Genomic DNA, 17,199 nt, shown 5'->3' with positions numbered 1-17,199 from the left:
GTATGGCATGGTGTTGCAAATCTCCCACTTTACCACCACCAAAGCACCCCCTGACCATCACATTGCCTCCACCATGCTTGACAGATGGTGTCAACACTCCTCCAGCATTTTTTCATCTGGTCTGCATCTCACGAATGTTCTTCTTTGTGATCCGAACACCTCAAACTTAACACTTAACACTGTCCATAACACTTGTTTCCAATCTTCCTCTGTCCAGTGTCTGTGTTCTTTTGCCCATCTTAATCCTTTCTTTTTATTGGCCAATCTGAGATATGGCTTTTTCTTTGCAACTCTGCCTAGAAGGCCAGCATCACGGAGTCGCCTCTTCACTGTTGACGTTGAGACTGGTGTTTTGCGGTACTATTTAATGAAGCTGCCAGTTGAGGACCTGTGAGGCGTCTGTTTCTCAAACTAGACACTCTAATGTATTTGTCCTCTTGCTCAGTTGTGCACCGGGGCCTCCCGCTCCTCTTTCTATGAGATCTTCAGTTTCTTGTCAGTTTCTTGCATGGGATAGCCTTAATTTCTCAGAACAAGAATAGACTGACAAGTTTCAGAAGAAAGTTATTTGTTTCTGGCCATTTTGAGCCTGTAATCGAACACACAATTGCTGATGCTTCAGATACCTGGAGTTTCAGATAGATCAACTAGTCTAAAGAAGGCCAGTTTTCTTACTTCTTTAATCAGCACAACAGTTTTCAGCTGTGCTAACATAATTGCAGAAGAGTTTTCTAATGATCAATTAGCCTTTTAAAATGATAAACTTGCATTAGCAAACACAACGTGCCAGTGGAACACAGGACTGATGGTTGCTGATAATGGGCCTCTGTACGCTTATGTAGATATTCCATTACAAATCAGCCGTTTCCAGCTTCAATAGTTATTTACAACATGAACAATGTCTACACTGTATTTCTGATCAATTTGATGTTATTTTAATGGACACAAAATTGCTTTTGGAAAACATGGAAATTTGTAAGTGAGCCCAAACTTTTGAAAGTAGTGTGTGTGTGTGACATATATATATTCCCACTTAAAGCCTTTCATGAGTTCTTGTCACAGCTTGAAAACGTTTAAATCGAATAACCACATGAGAAAAAAACAGGAATGTTGGATAAAAGATAAATACTACGGATCTGTTTTTTCAGTTATAGTGTAATTTGTGCAATCTAATGATCATCATCGATGCTTCCTTCGTTTTCTATGCTTTATCAAACCGTAAATGGGGAAAAAATAACCCTTTTCTGGAAAACGTCGGACTAAATAATAAAAACTTTTTGGACCCATTTTTCAGTCTGGTATGAAAGGCAGTTATTTCTTCAGCTTCCTGCATTCCTGGCTCATCAGAAATATGTGCCCAAATAAAATAGTCCAACTCAAGCAAAATAACTTAATTTATTGTTCCATTGGAATCCAGGTAATGCTTTTGCAGATCGAGGGAACATTTTGCATAGCTTCTCACAGACAATATACTAAAAGAAATATGCAGTTCAGTATGTCTTAGCCCCCCTTGCTGATACTAACTAATTTACTAGATTAACAGAGTTCACATTCACCCATTATGGTTTATTTTAAAGAGTAAAGACATTTCTATCCAAAGCAGGTAAGGCTCTGAACTATACATCAACCTCCAGATTCATATATTAGGCTTTTGGTCTTCAATTTTACCTGAATGATGGACTGTAGTAAAATAAAGTTATAGGATTTAGATAGGGCTCAGATTTATGCATTATCACAGAGCAGGGGTTTGAAAGGATAATGTTAGCCCTTCATCCACACCATTGCTTGAAGTTGGTTTCTAATTGGTACACACGTTTAACTGCTGAATGCAGGTTATTTTCTGAGGCAAGAGGCTATGTAAACTGGTTGCAAATGCAGACAAGGGGCAACCTCTCAAGAAAATCCCCATAAAAGCTTTTGAAGGCTGTCAACTTACTGCTACGTCACACTTCTGTGTCAAGCTGCACTCCCTTGAAGTGTAACTGTAGGAACTGTGGAGAGAGAGAGGAAAAAAAGAACTTTGTCAGACATCTGGATTCAATTGTGATCACTGAAAACATAAATCAGTAAAGCATGGATTGATAAGGGACTTTCAGAGGCTGCCCTCGAATCCATGTGTCTCAAATTAAAGACCCCATGCTTGTTGGAAGATTATTAACTAACAGATATTTAAGGTATCAAGCTATTAAAAAAGAAATGCCTCCACCTTGCCTGTAACATGAAGTCTGCAGGATTTGTCAGGCATGGAGAGTTTTATTATATGTTGCTTGGCAGCCGGCCAAGTATCGAATCCTACCTCAGCTCTGGTGCGCATTGTGATTGTCTTGCCAGGAGCCCAAGTGTGTTATTTTAGGAGAGACTTATTAAATACCTCTATCCTGCGAGTTGCTTTGTGAAATTCCCTCGCCGACTGCTTCTTTACTGGTGAAAGGAAAACGCTTAATTGTGATTTTAAAATGTTGTGTGCCGATATGTTTTTGATTGCATCTTGGCATGGGGGCTGCTCTGCCAGTGTCATGGCTGAAACCACGCTTGTGTCCTTAGGCGAGTGTCTTTGAAGTCAGGCTTTAAAGGGTGTCTTCCTTTTCCTGGTTTTCACACTTAATAGCTTCCTAAGAGTTGTATATATCGAGTGGGTATTTTTATTTATTTTTCCAGTGATGATAGCATACATTAATGGTGTCATTCATTTGTACATGTAGTTTCGCACTCTGTAGTGTACTGCGTTTCACAGGCTCTGTGTCAATTTCCTTGTCATTAGTTTTTTCCTTAAGACTTATATTTAAAAAGCTTCTGTGAATGTCTTCTTTCACCTTTTAAGTTTAGGTAGATTTGGGTTCAATTCCTGTTTTTAAATGCCAATTCCACTTCCTCTTTCTTTGCAAAATGAATTCCCAGTACAGGTATCCATTCCTTTTTTGTAACAATTATTCAAAAAGGAAATGGGAATTGAGTAATATCTATATAGATAAATAAGAATTGGGTAAATAAATTGACCTTATACATTGTTTTCCAGGCTAGTACAGCTATGTTAATGAGACACCAGGGAAAGATCTCTGTGAAACAGCAGCTGAAATTTGACTTTATATCTTGTTTGTTTGTTACTAATTTCAAATACTTAATGTTGACTCTATCATAGCTCTAAAGGATGATAAACGCTTACATTGAATATGTCCCAGAGCCCCTGTTTAACATGACATTTTAAAAGCTCCAGGTGCCTAAGCATCTCTTCATAAGTTATGCTTTTATCACCAGGATTATTGTTGTGCAGAGATCCACCTTTTCCTCAAAGTGCACTTTTACTAAGACTTGAATGCAATGCCTTATTTTCCCTCAACTGTAATAGATGTGTACTCTTCTCGGACATAGCAGTGGGATAACTAGTGGCCTTCTGGCACTCGTACTTGATCAACACACAGAATTTAATTTTGTTTTTCAGTTTGGATTGCTCTAAATATATAATGCTAAGGAACAAAATCCCAAACATTCAAAAACACAGTCTTTTGTGTTCTGTCTCTGTGACGCAAAATTGCTTAAGAGATAGGATACTGAAAAATAAGTGATTTTGCTGTGCCAGACTTAACAGAGACTGAACAGAACATTTAAAGGTCGTTTATAATTGAGTTCTTTGTTTCGTAATAGATGGTGTTAGTTTCAACCTTTTAAGGCTTTTGATTTTCTAAATTAATGTTGTTTTAAGTGAGTAATTCTAATGAAATAAATGACAGCTAGACCTTTTTTCTTTTAAAGAAATTACTTTCAGCAAAATTGCATATTCTTAGAAAAACAATACCATCACGAAATGGTCAACATAAAACATGATTTATCTGTTATGTAATTTATATCTATTAAGGAGAAAAAAATACCTTGCTGAAACATAATATATGTTTATTATTATGTGTATTGTTTTGTATTTTTAGAGGTTCCTCTGCGCTGTCTAAACACCTGTATGCATTGCTGGTGCTGGAACTCAATTAAAACCCTAATCCCCGCAAGATCACAGACCGCACATGTAGAGCTGTTTAGGCGTGTGAGATTCCATTGTGTGGAGATTGGTTGACATCTGTGGAGTTGGCCTTTTAAAGTTTACGGCCTGGACTGAATTTGGCAAGAATCGCATCCAGCTCAGTTAAAGCATGTGGGACTTATTTCTGGTAATTCTCATATGTGACTCGAAGCCAGCACTTAAGTTCCTGGGAAAGTATATAAAAGGAATTTGTGTATATAATAATATGTTTTTCTAATCTGCGTGGTGATCTTTAGAATGCTGCTAATTATAGCATTATTATTTTATAGTAAATGAGAGCATTTCCTGTGAATGTTATTTTATGTACTGCTCCTGAAACTACTAGTGGTGACATTGATTGATTTATATAAATAGGTATTGTATAGCTTGTGTGTGTGTGTGTGTATATGTATGTGTGTATATATGTGTGTATATATATATATATATATATATATATATGTTGAACCTAATCTTGCAATACTCTTATGTTAATAAAATGTGCAAACCATTTAAATAACTTATTTAAAGGTGTTTTTATTTAAGCAGGAGGTTGTGCAAATTCAGTACCAGACCAAACCCAATTTTCATTACAGCTGCAATCTAATATAGTGATATTTTTCAATCTGTCTCTGTGTTTCCGAATTCCAAATTGTATACTTACTGGAATGCAATTATTTGGCACCAGACACAGAAGTTTTGAAAACATCATCAAGGTTCAGCGGCAAGGTTATGAATCTTTAAAATAACTTAACAAAACACATTTGAGAAAACAAAGGGCAGTCCATCAAACATTCATAATTACGACTAGATCTCATTCTTCACATATGTGGGTCTTTGAAGGCTGCATTTCACAAAAGGTGTTCCCCAGATTTTCAGCTAATTGAAAGCTGTTTTAAAGTAACCTGCCGGCACTCATTCCACTCTGGTGATCTTTGTGTGAGCTCAGCGAGTGTTTCATTAGCACTGCGTTCTTAAAAAGTTACAAAATACAAACCTATGGCTTAGACTCCTAATACAACAGACAGCCTTGTTCAGTTTTTTTCTCTGTGTCATCCTTTAGTTATCTGTAACAGATGCTTGATGGTGTAACAAAATAAATAACTCCAGTATTATTCAGTAGGAGTGAGCAAATTTGGTTATGAATTCAGCTTAGTTATCAAAAAGAAATCAAATAAATACCTAAAAGTCTTCATCAACAAGCATTTGCTCATTGTCATGTGGACAACATTGTCTAGTCAGGGTAATTGGAGAACACCTGTGGTGGGATCTGCGGGGCGATTTGTCGTCATGTCATGTGGTAGAAGTTTTGCTTGATGAGTTTCCTGGGTTTTATTTAGTGACACAGCAAGTCTTACAGATTTATATATTCCATACGTAAATGTGAAAAAATACATTTTAAACAAAATTAACGATGATGAACAATACCCTAGTTTTAAACATTATTGTGTTTGTTTATGAAAAGAAAGAAAGCACATGATTAAGCCTTTTGGCCATTTAAATTTGTGTTTTCTCTATTGTCACATAAGGCGGCCAAACACACATTTTATGCTTATTAGCATTGCTAAAGTACTGCAGGTCATTTGTAATCGATAAGCCTGAGCGAACAACAAATTTAATTTGTGTGATAAATATACACTTGGTTTGTAATGGAAATGTTCAACACATGCTTTTGTGGAATTAAAATAGACACCATTAAGTTATTCACTTATTACAGTCCATATAGCTAATGGAAAACTGCCTGAAACAAAAACATTGAACTTATAGGTGTGAGGCATATTTGTGCTGCTTTGAATTATGTAATTTCCAGTAGACCCTGATATTTTAATACAAAACTGAGCATTTCTCATTTAATTGATTTGGAAAAAAAAAAAATGTATATAAACATATGTAAAAGGTATGATAATTTGAATATTCTGATATTCAATATTTAATTTTGGCTCCTTTCCTTATGATAAATGATTTATAACAGATAGTTTATGACATATATACTGGTTACTGGTTATTTTCTGCTGCAGTTTAGCCTGCACTTCATATAGATTGATCCTTTAAGTAAGAGTCTGCATATTTTTATGTTTGATGTGTCACTTTCTCGTGGTTCATTCCTGTCATCAATGGCTCGGCTGTCTTTGTAAATTTGAAATAGCTGCCGAAAAACAGCAGTGTAACTTCCTTAAGACATTGGCATCCATATGTGGCCAAGAAATGGTAAACCTGCTCTTAACAAAAGAAACATGCGAGATCCTAAATTTGTATTTCAGTAGAATTATTCATGAATTCAAGTGGTCAAGTTCCTGTATTCTTGGCAATGATCCTGAAAGTAAAGTAAGATCAGCTACATCACATTGATGCTCAGATCAACATTGCATATAACTTACAACTGGATATGTTGCCACTAGCACAACTGAAAACCATTAACATTCCTCCCCTACAAAGGAAGGAGCTGGGAGGTAGTACAGTATGTGTAATTCATGGGACAGAGTCAGCAGAGGGTAATGTGTAAGGAAGCTTGGCTAGAAGTCTTGGCTATTTAAGCAATGCTCTCCTAAAACGCATTTTAATGTCAAACACGATTTAGACACTAATCGCCCGTAAAGATACTCTGATTATGGTGATTTCTCCCTGTAAATCCTCTCAAGGTGTAAATATGTTGCAAGCATCTTATTCTACTTTCCAAAGGAGATGTGTGTATGATTTATAAATGATTTATAACAGATAGTTTATGACATATATACTGGTTACTGGTTATTTTCTGCTGCAGTTTAGCCTGCACTTCATATAGATTGATCCTTTAAGTAAGAGTCTGCATATTTTTATGTTTGATGTGTCACTTTCTCGTGGTTCATTCCTGTCATCAATGGCTCGGCTGTCTTTGTAAATTTGAAATAGCTGCCGAAAAACAGCAGTGTAACTTCCTTAAGACATTGGCATCCATATGTGGCCAAGAAATGGTAAACCTGCTCTTAACAAAAGAAACATGCGAGATCCTAAATTTGTATTTCAGTAGAATTATTCATGAATTCAAGTGGTCAAGTTCCTGTATTCTTGGCAATGATCCTGAAAGTAAAGTAAGATCAGCTACATCACATTGATGCTCAGATCAACATTGCATATAACTTACAACTGGATATGTTGCCACTAGCACAACTGAAAACCATTAACATTCCTCCCCTACAAAGGAAGGAGCTGGGAGGTAGTACAGTATGTGTAATTCATGGGACAGAGTCAGCAGAGGGTAATGTGTAAGGAAGCTTGGCTAGAAGTCTTGGCTATTTAAGCAATGCTCTCCTAAAACGCATTTTAATGTCAAACACGATTTAGACACTAATCGCCCGTAAAGATACTCTGATTATGGTGATTTCTCCCTGTAAATCCTCTCAAGGTGTAAATATGTTGCAAGCATCTTATTCTACTTTCCAAAGGAGATGTGTGTAGTGCGGCTAAATGCATATAAACAACACCCAGAAAACCCTTGTCCCAATCTCCCTGTTGCAAGTGATTGCCAGCCCCATTTTCTTCATTATGCAGTGTAACTGACCATTGAAAAGGAAGTTATGACTTATGGTTATTGCCAAGTTATGCTTTTAAATAGTAATGCTTCTTCCATTCAGACTGTTTCTGTGAGCGGGACTTAATCTGGGACCACGGTGTCTTCTGATATTCCTTCCCCCTCACGTTTAAGCTGCCTAATTGAGCTTATTGTGTTTATTTTGCCCTGATTGAAACCTTCACCCCTTAACACCTAGCTAATGATAATTTAACCCAGAATTACAAATCCCACTCAACTGTTTCCCCAGAGGACTGGACTGAGGACCCCTGTTTTACAAAATGTGGACAGTGTGTCTCTGCCATCAACTAAATGTCGCTAAAGCCCCTCAAAAGTTGTGATCCCCATCTTTCTTGCTTTAGAGTATTGCATGTATGTTCATCCTGTTGTTTTAAAACTATATGTAAATAATTTTAGTATAACATTAGTCATCAGACAGCCCTAGATAGAGAGAAACATCAAGCAAACACTGCAGACAAAAGCCTGAAGGGTGAGATGTGATCCTGGTGGACTTTTTTCCTAAAAAAAATTAAAAAAAAAAAAAAAATGTATTTTGTAATTTTAAAACTCAGACTAGCTGTGATTTATGGGTCTGGGTAATGCACATATATAATAACCAGCACTTGCGAAAGCAGAGAGGGTGGTGGCAGGGAAAATGATACTGTATCAGGACAAGGCACCTCTAAAATTAGAACCGTTATTATGAGTGTATTATAGAGCTCAATTCCCAGTTTATCACCTGCACTCATGATACAAAATAACACACTAAATCAACCAAAGTGCTCTGTCACTTGAGACAGCCCTGAATAACAGCAGGACAAATGTGTTGTCTGCACTTGATCCCTGAGGAGGAGTCAGAGAAGAGCCTATCCAAAAAAATACAGCTGGCAGATTAATAAACTATTTATATTTTTACTTGCCAGGGCATTTTATCCGCACTGATTGACACAATATTTCACCTTTTACCTACATTCGTACGGAATGAGTCTGTCAAAATCTAGCATTACCCTTTTTGAGTTGGAAATGTGTTTGATACCTGTAATAACTGTGGAAATATCTAAAGAGATATGGATACATATATCTAAATTTAAACGTGATATATGAAGGTCTAAAGCTCTTCTTTCATCTACTATAAATGTTATTTCCTGTGGGTAGGATTAGATTGATATTTTCCCTTAAAAAAAAAAAATAGGCCATATATTTCTTCTATAGTGCATCATGGGATGCAGCCTTTTTGCTGATTTCCCATTGTACCTATTAGAGCACCTGTTCTTTATTTCAGCAACCATTTTGTGTAACATTAAAAAGCAAAGTAAGAGAAAATAATGAGTGTATTCAAATCTGAGGATTTCCTTCAGCTCAAGCTTCCAGACATCTCTTACTTTTTTATGGGCTATTCTTGTTGTATTATGGGTATTGTGATGTGCTGAAGTGGCAGCAGTAAGTATACAGTAAGAATGCTATTGTCCAGAAAAATAAATTCACTGTGACACCTAAAATCTATAAAGGTTATGTCCAGCATACTGATAGGGTCATTTTCTTCCCAATGCCAACATCCCTGCTAGCCCACTCTCCTCTCCCCTTATATAAATCACTCCTGTTCCATGCACGTAACGGTCTCTGTTTAATAAATTGTATATTTTACACATTATTTCACATGAGAATGTACCAGTTTGAGTGTGGAACGTTTTACCATCTCGGATATTAATGTATTATATCTGCACACTGGATAATTCAGTTCTAACATCCAAATCTTATTCTTATTTCTACACTGGATTTTCCTGCTCAACACGATCATGACATCAGGCTAAATCAGTTTTTATTTCCTTGTGATCTGCATTTTACACTTTTCTAATTATACATGTAACCCTTCCGCATATTGTTGAAGATATTATAGTCTGCCTGTAAAGCCTGGTAAATAACTTTGCAGATATTATAGTGGTTTTGTCAAATGCTCTGGGGCATCAGCCAGTGGTGCACCTACAGAAACTAATAGGCCATTGAATTTGAAAGCAACAAACCGCTTAATGAAAACAAAAGATGTGTGTAAATAATACATCGTAACTGTGTTAGTACCACGTGAGACCTGTCATATGAAGATTAGCTCTTGATGGGATACCAGGGGACCTGAACTATACAGATACAACATGAATTATGGAGCATTAATTTTGATCTGAGGTATAAAAACACTGGAAACTGTTACCGTGTTTGTGTACAGCCTAATTTATCTTATTATGAGGGTTTGTCTTCATGGAAAAATGCATATTAATACGATTTTATTACCGGTTACATCATCAAATATAAACATTTAGCAGAATGTTTATTGATTGTTATTCGATGACCACGGGTGTGCCTGGGTTTGTGTTGGCAGTTATTCAGAGTTCTGCTGTGAGGGTGACATTTAGCAAACCAACAGATAAGAACAGAATGATTGCTATTGAAAATATAGATTTAAATTACCACTGGAAGTAATGTATTTTATTCCATTTTCAGATTCAGAATGCAGATGATGTCTTGATTACACCATTGGAGAAGTTCCGTAAAGAACAAATCGGTGCAGCCAAAGTAAGTTTGTGTCTGCAAATCAGACTTTGATGTACCATATTGCATGTCAAAAAAGGATATGTAATTTGTTTGATATATTGTCATAAATGTAATTACACAAGAACTGAACACTGACATTTTTGGATCTTTGTTGTAATTTATAAAAACAGAATAAAATTTGCAGTTGTTTAACAATGTATCCTATTCTGTTCTAGTTATGTAATAGTTATCAACTTTTAAATGATATTAATTAGTGCATTTTGTTTACATATTGATAATGGGCATTATCTTCAAAATGAAAAACTAGCTTTTTGTAACTAGGGGAATAACACATATGACTATGAATTACACTGTTGTTATTGCTCTCCATCTTGTGCTGTGTTTTTATTAATACAATTATCTTTAAGTTTCTCTCAGACTTTAAGATAATATCTGTTAGGAGTGACAATGGCTTACACATTTCTTTCCTGATTCTGTCTGACTTTCCTGCAAAGAAAATAGGATTGAATTGGTAATATTAGGTTTCACTCCTAGTTCTTCCGCTTTTTGAAATTCTCCCCTGAGATTACATGAAATGATGGAATAACTGACTTCACTGTTGTACAACAATGTAAAAATAGAATGATATACTGTTAGACTTGTAGGATTATTATTTTTCTTCAGTTTCCTCGCCTCGTCATTTTCCTATAATTCCAATTCATTCATGACAAATGAAACTCTGTTCTGACCCGACAGTGAGAGTCTCGGTTCTTGTTAGTGCCTAGATGACCACACATTTGTCAAGCACAAAACTACCTTCTGAAAAGCATATTCAAATATCTCATGCTGAAGAAGACTCATTAATATGGGGCATTAACTTACATTAGTGACGGCCGCATCTGAAAACTGAATGCTTCACCAATAGAGAGTACAGGGACTGTGCAACATTCATTTACTTCCCCTTAACATTTGTAAGGGCCTATAAAAAGCATGTATTTTCTGGAAATGTAAAGCATAGCAGGGAATGTTTATATGTAAATGCAAGTGCTGTAATAAGCAGTGGGGCCTGACCGTATATGAGAGTCTAATTCAGTTTTTGAAGTATATTAAACTATAGCTGTACTGAACTTTCCCCAGATACACAAGTAAATAATATATGATGATAAACTGACATTTCGAAATAGTTGTAATGGCTTAAATAAGAAGATCTTCAAAATATTATTTTAGTTTGCTCTGCTCTCAGAAAATATAAAATATAGGTCAGTAGAGGTACTAAACTTTTCACTGGTCTTTTTATTGCTTGATAATGGCATACAAAATGTCACAAATATTGTTAAATACAGTGATGTATGTTTTTCTGAATCCTGGTTAATATTATCATTCTGATTGACTGAAATTCCACAGTTCATGTTTAATGTAATATGGTGTATTCATACCTATGACTATTTTCTGCAACAGGGATCATTCAAGAATCCTTGAAGAACTTATTTTTGATCTGATTGTACTTGTCAAATCCAAAACGGGAAAGCACCAAACATGAGGGCTGTAGACCCTGTTTTATGGGGTTGGCCTTTCCTTTTTTGGTCATTTTTTATTATTGTTTACTTTCTTCATGTGCAAACAATAGCTTTCAAGGAATGCATGCATAGATATCCATCAACCTGCTGGTGTTTGAGCAGGAAGATTGTTTGAAATTGTCTGTGATTTACCAGTTGTAGTTCACGGCTAGTAGCATTGGAGTATTTGATTTTTGAAGGGGCAGAGTCATGGAAAAGCTTTTGAATTCCTCAGCAACGCTTCAGTTGAATACAAGTTTATATCTTCATTATGTGGCTTTGGTGTTAATGATGCCTTCACATTCTTGTATCACTCACACTCATAAACACAGATTTTGACATCTATTAGGGCAATTACAGAAAACATTTGCTTCAACCAAATTCTTTATAACCTGGGTATAAAACTGTATACTGTAGCCTCCATCCTCTGAGTGTTTACTACTTAGATATGTTTTTTTGAAATAATGGAGTATTTCTGTGGGTAAAATTGGAAAGAAAAGAACAACACAGTAATGAATCCAGTCTTCCAAGTTCACGGAGTTCTTAAATGTACTCGTTATTTTTCGAATATGTTTATTCTCACCAAAACATTGCATTTGATAATTTCATTCCATGGCATGCGTTCTGTAGAATAGAAACTTGGAAGTCACCATTGTTCTTAAAAACAACATTTGTCTGCGGCCTATTTGTTTGGACTGCTAAAATCATACACTTTTGGACTTTGAACTGTGGGATACAAAAGCTCATTAATGTGGTATTCCCCATAGACTGAGATCCAGAATCTAGGACTGAGATACTGCAGGGCAATTTGAATCTGACATTTTTACTTTTTCTTCCTTTGCCAGATCACTAACATTGTGTGATTCATATGTTAGTAGTAGTAAAGAACACTGTGCATTTAGTGCAAAAAAGAAGGTAATATGGATAAGAATGTCATACCATCTGTGAAGGAGAGGAGGATCTGTTTTAAACAACAACAACAAAAAGTAGCAAGAGCAGTAGAGTGTTCCCCAAATAGGAGTACATTTATTTTAATTTTACTTTCAGGACAATGATAAAAGCAACCCGCGTTATCGCTCTGCAACACAACCCTTTTCAGATTGCTTCATTAAAACTGTACACAACTGTTTGTAAAGTGGCTAGTAAAAAAAAAGAAAAGTCAGTTCCTTTGTCACTCCCAGGGTCCTTTATTTCCATAAACCATTTCCTACTAATAGTTCTGCCCCCTCTGGATAAACATGTTTTACCAGACTGAGATAAAAGAGAGCCATCACAAGGGGTCTGTCCAACCTTAGTCAACGCTGGGAATCCTGATGAATTGCAGAGTCTGACCTCTCCAATTACGGCTCTGAATGTTGGGAAAAGTCAAGTGAGCTAACTGGGAAAGGATTTCAGGCATTAAACAACCTTCCTTATTTGGGCCTTGTGGCCGCCTGCTCCCCAGCTGTTTCTGATAGTGAGGTCATTCACTGATGCATTGTCTGCCTGGGCCAAAGTGAAACTTTTCTCTCACTATAGCAGAACCCCCACCACCCCATCAGATAAGTCATTAGGAATGCTTTAGCAATATTTGCTCTGAAGTTCATTGGCCTTTCTTACACTCTTTAATGGATCAAAGACATTGAGCTGAATTAAACAAGTTGCCAAGCTCCTAAAAACCGAAGAGTGAAAGGGATAGTTAATTGCTTTTCTTTAAATAATCCTCTTGCTCTTAGTTATTGGCTTCTACAGGACTTACTGAAGTACTTGGGCCACAATGCTTCGATCTACACCAGCGATTACTCACAGAATACCTTTTTACCTTTCTGCAAGATGCATTTACAACATATTTTTTTTTGCAACAAAGCATATTCGTAGGTAGTCGACACAATATATGCATGGGAAGGAATATCAGGTACTGATTATAAGCGCAGAACTGAATATCTTGAATGAGAGGTAAAGTAATGCTTGTGACTCCTGTTTTTCTCTGTGAAAGCGGTTTGTTGCTGTGATTTGCATGTAATTTGGGAAGGAAAATAGACAAGCATCTTTTCTATCATAACTTTAATTCTTTAGGTGGGGTGACATCTCAAAAGCAGAAATACACGTCAGCCATAGATAGTCTTGTCTTTTTAAGTAATGTGAACTCCCAATAGTAGATATGCACTATTAGAACAGGATTAGCCCTTTCAATTGGTTTTATTTAGCACAAGGTTATAATTGTGACAATTTAAAAGTGACAATCCATATTTCTCTCCAGGTATTGTGAAAAGCTTCAGTATAGGGAACTCCTGTTTTTAAAAACCCTCAGTCGACTTCTGCCTAAGGCATACGTATTCATTTTCTTTTTTTTTTTTAACATCGCATTCCATTCAGAAAACGGAGGAAAGCCTCGGAGAAACTCGAGATCAGTGAATCCTGGGACCCAAGGCTTTGGAATTTGGTTGGCTCCTGGGAACATAAATAAATAAGCATTTCAGAATGCAAGACGTACATTGCAAATCTGTTTTGTACTTCAATTCTTTTTTTTTTTTTTTTTTTTTAAATTGTCAAGCTCTGGCAGGAACTTATTCCTACTGACATTTAGTTCAGTGTAATACAGGGCAACACTGCCTCCATCATGTCAGTACCCCTAAGGAGTTCCAGGAATAGACGGGCCCTAGCAAAGTGGCAATGGGTGTGAAATGCATTGACCATTAGAGCTTTAATACAAACTCCCCCTCATTAATTTGAAACAGTGTTGTAATTTCCCCTTTCTTCAGCCTATGCTGAGACAAGAATTACCCACTTCTCGTTACAAAAATGCTTTTACTCTACTTGTTTTTCAAGTTGGACTTTGTATTTTAGTGGAGGGTAGGTTATCTATTTTCACTATGACACACAGCCTGTGGAACATAGTTGTTTGTCATTAACAGATTTAACGGTACAAAGGGAACTGTACAAGAGGAAATACCAGAGTTAAGAAAAACATAGCATTATACATATAATTACAAGTTAAGATATAATTGTTATACATTAAAAAAAAATCCTCCTGACAAATTCTTAAATGGCAAATGAAATCTCTTTTAAAATGGCAACCAGCATTCATGTAGTGGGTCTGATCTCAGGGGCTGCTGTCTGCCCACTACAGGCACTTCCAAAGGTGTTTCTCCAACTGCTGTGAGTGATGTCAGACATACAGCAACCTCAAAGATGCATCCTCTGCACAAGTACAAGCTTACATCTTGAATGCAACTGTATCAGCTCAATGATTTGTAAGGTTAAAAACTTGTACTGTAAAAAATGAAATGAAAAATTACAGGCAGGTTACTTGAACAGGTGTGTTAATGTGCAACTATTTTTCATAACCCCATAATATACTCTTTAACAGATGTAATAAACAAACACACTGTATTCCTGAAAATGTTATTGTTTCCCTTTGGGAAGGGAGACAAGTTACAGTTACAATAAATGTGGGAGTTTATTTGTTTCTGTGCAGATGCCCTTACCCAGGGAGAGAGCATAAAGAGATGAGTGATTCTCTTTAACTGTGATTTATTCCAATGCGTACATAAAAACTCAACCATAGATTTTGGAGAAATCTGCCTCTCCATTAACTGCCTCTAATCTGTGAACTGTGTGTTAATTAAACCAAAAATATATATCCATCTTACTCTGACTTATTAAATAATAATTTCTACAGTCAGTAGCAATGTAATGTTTTTGTTCTGTTTTTATGTAAGATTTTTTTAAGCCCTTTCTGATAGGAAATGTTTAAAGGACCCCAGCTTACTGACTGATTTAGTGTATATACCTTCTGTATTCTTCATTAAAATGTGATGTAACATGAACTATAATAAAGAAATGCATACATATAGTAACACCGTGGGGGGTGCCATGGAGCTGGGCTGTTGCAATAGGCAGGGCCTCAGGAAACAGAGGCAGGAACAGGGGCGTATCGTGCAAAAGTGAAGACAAACAAAACGAGGGGCCCTTTGGTTCAGATCAGACCAGCTCAGCCATGGTGCCCAGAACCTTTCTGAGGATCTTCAGTTCTTGCTGTATGGCTTCACTTTGACATGCCTTCATCAAAAAGGCCTGGCACTATGGACTAGCTGAAAGGTGTTTTTCCCCTTCTGTCTCTAGCCAATGCAGTGGGTCCAGCATCCAAAATCCACTCCGCAGGGGGTAGTAAAGTTTCAGTTTTTTTAGTTTTTCTTATTTAGTTCTCCTGGCACTCCCAAGACCCTGCAGCCTTTACCCGCCTTCTCCACCAGCGTAACGCCGTGGGGGGTTGCCATGGTGCTGGGTTCTTGAAATAGGCAAGGCCTCATCTCCTCATTGAGTCGACCTACACAGCGCACACAGGTCCCTCTCTCCACGTACAGCTACTCGGAATAAGACCGACAAGCAGCCAACAGTCCAAAACAATGTCCAAAAGAGTACTGGAAGTTCGAAGCCAAAAGTTATTTTGTAGTTTACTTTCTCGCTACTGTTCTCTCCTCCTCCCCACCAACAAAGGCATTACTGCTTCCTGCTTTTATGCAGGCACTGGCCAATCATGGGAGTCCTGCTGCTCAGGTGCTCTGCCACAGTTATTCACCTTTCCAGGATTTCTGGGAGTTGGACTGCTGGACAAGTTGTGTTCCTCCGAGCACTCTGTTACAATCTTTATGTATTCTCATTTCACTGTATGGTTGACTGTACCTGAATGTTTGGATGCTTTCACCTGTCAATGAAAATATCTGATTGTAGAACTTCGGTTCTGAAACAGCAGGGGAAAATCACCTTTCATGTTTTAGCTTTTACAGTAGTCTCCTCTGATTTCGTATCAAGGACAGGGTATTCTACTGAAACACAATTTGATTTCTGTATTAACTGGGAAATATTAATGCACTTTTTAAGATGTTCTAATGAACAATGCCATATTCAGGTTTTAAGATGAGAGTGAGCTGGATATTAATGTTACAGTAGTGTATAGTCAATAGCAGTTTGGCATAGTACTGAAAAATATATATTGAGTTCATGTTAATCCATATAATTCGATAATGTGTGTGAATCTTGTTCTAAACACAGGATGTGGTTTCTCTTAATGGACGGAAGTATACATTTCCTGATGATAATCCCCTGCAGTCACTTCATAGTATACCTTGAACAATTCTGTTAGTTAAATTATTTTTTCAGATCCCATATTGGTATTCATAGGAAGTGTGGAATTTATAACCAGAAGATGATAATGTAATAAGATTAAGCCAATCACTTTAATTTAGTTTACATCTATTAAAAAATAAATAAATAAATGTGCAGCAAATAAAAGCATATCATCTCTTGTAATTCTCTAATTCTGATTTTACACCTTTTTTGATCTTTATTAAGCAGCTAAGCATGAAGTGATCACTTTAGTTACTTCATTGTAAATAATTGCTCCCCATTAACACTAAAAAGGTCTCACAAATCATATTAATATACACAAAGGGTAGCAGTGTATGAATTGTATCATTAAACTGTGTGTTGGTGCATTATTGCACATTTTGTGGGTCTAGATTCATACCTATATTTAGAATATTCGCATCCCCTGCAGTGTTTAGTGAATATTTCTGATACTATGCAAA

The 17,199-nt window shown here is 36.5% G+C and overlaps 1 protein-coding gene across 2 annotated transcripts in view; it reads left to right on the top strand.

The window, feature by feature from the left end:
* The window catches only part of arhgap42a (Rho GTPase activating protein 42a), a 65,713-nt gene that overhangs the window by 25,291 nt on the left and 23,223 nt on the right, over positions 1-17,199 (top strand). For both annotated transcript variants that reach the window (XM_066699410.1, XM_066699411.1), the window contains exon 4: positions 10,044-10,115. In XM_066699410.1, coding sequence (XP_066555507.1) covers positions 10,044-10,115 — 72 coding nt within the window. The remainder of the gene's footprint in view (positions 1-10,043; positions 10,116-17,199) is intronic.

This window comes from Amia ocellicauda, chromosome 3 (assembly GCF_036373705.1).
Source record: "Amia ocellicauda isolate fAmiCal2 chromosome 3, fAmiCal2.hap1, whole genome shotgun sequence".
NCBI classification, from domain to species: domain Eukaryota; kingdom Metazoa; phylum Chordata; class Actinopteri; order Amiiformes; family Amiidae; genus Amia; species Amia ocellicauda.
This window is presented reverse-complemented; position numbering and strand designations above follow the sequence as displayed.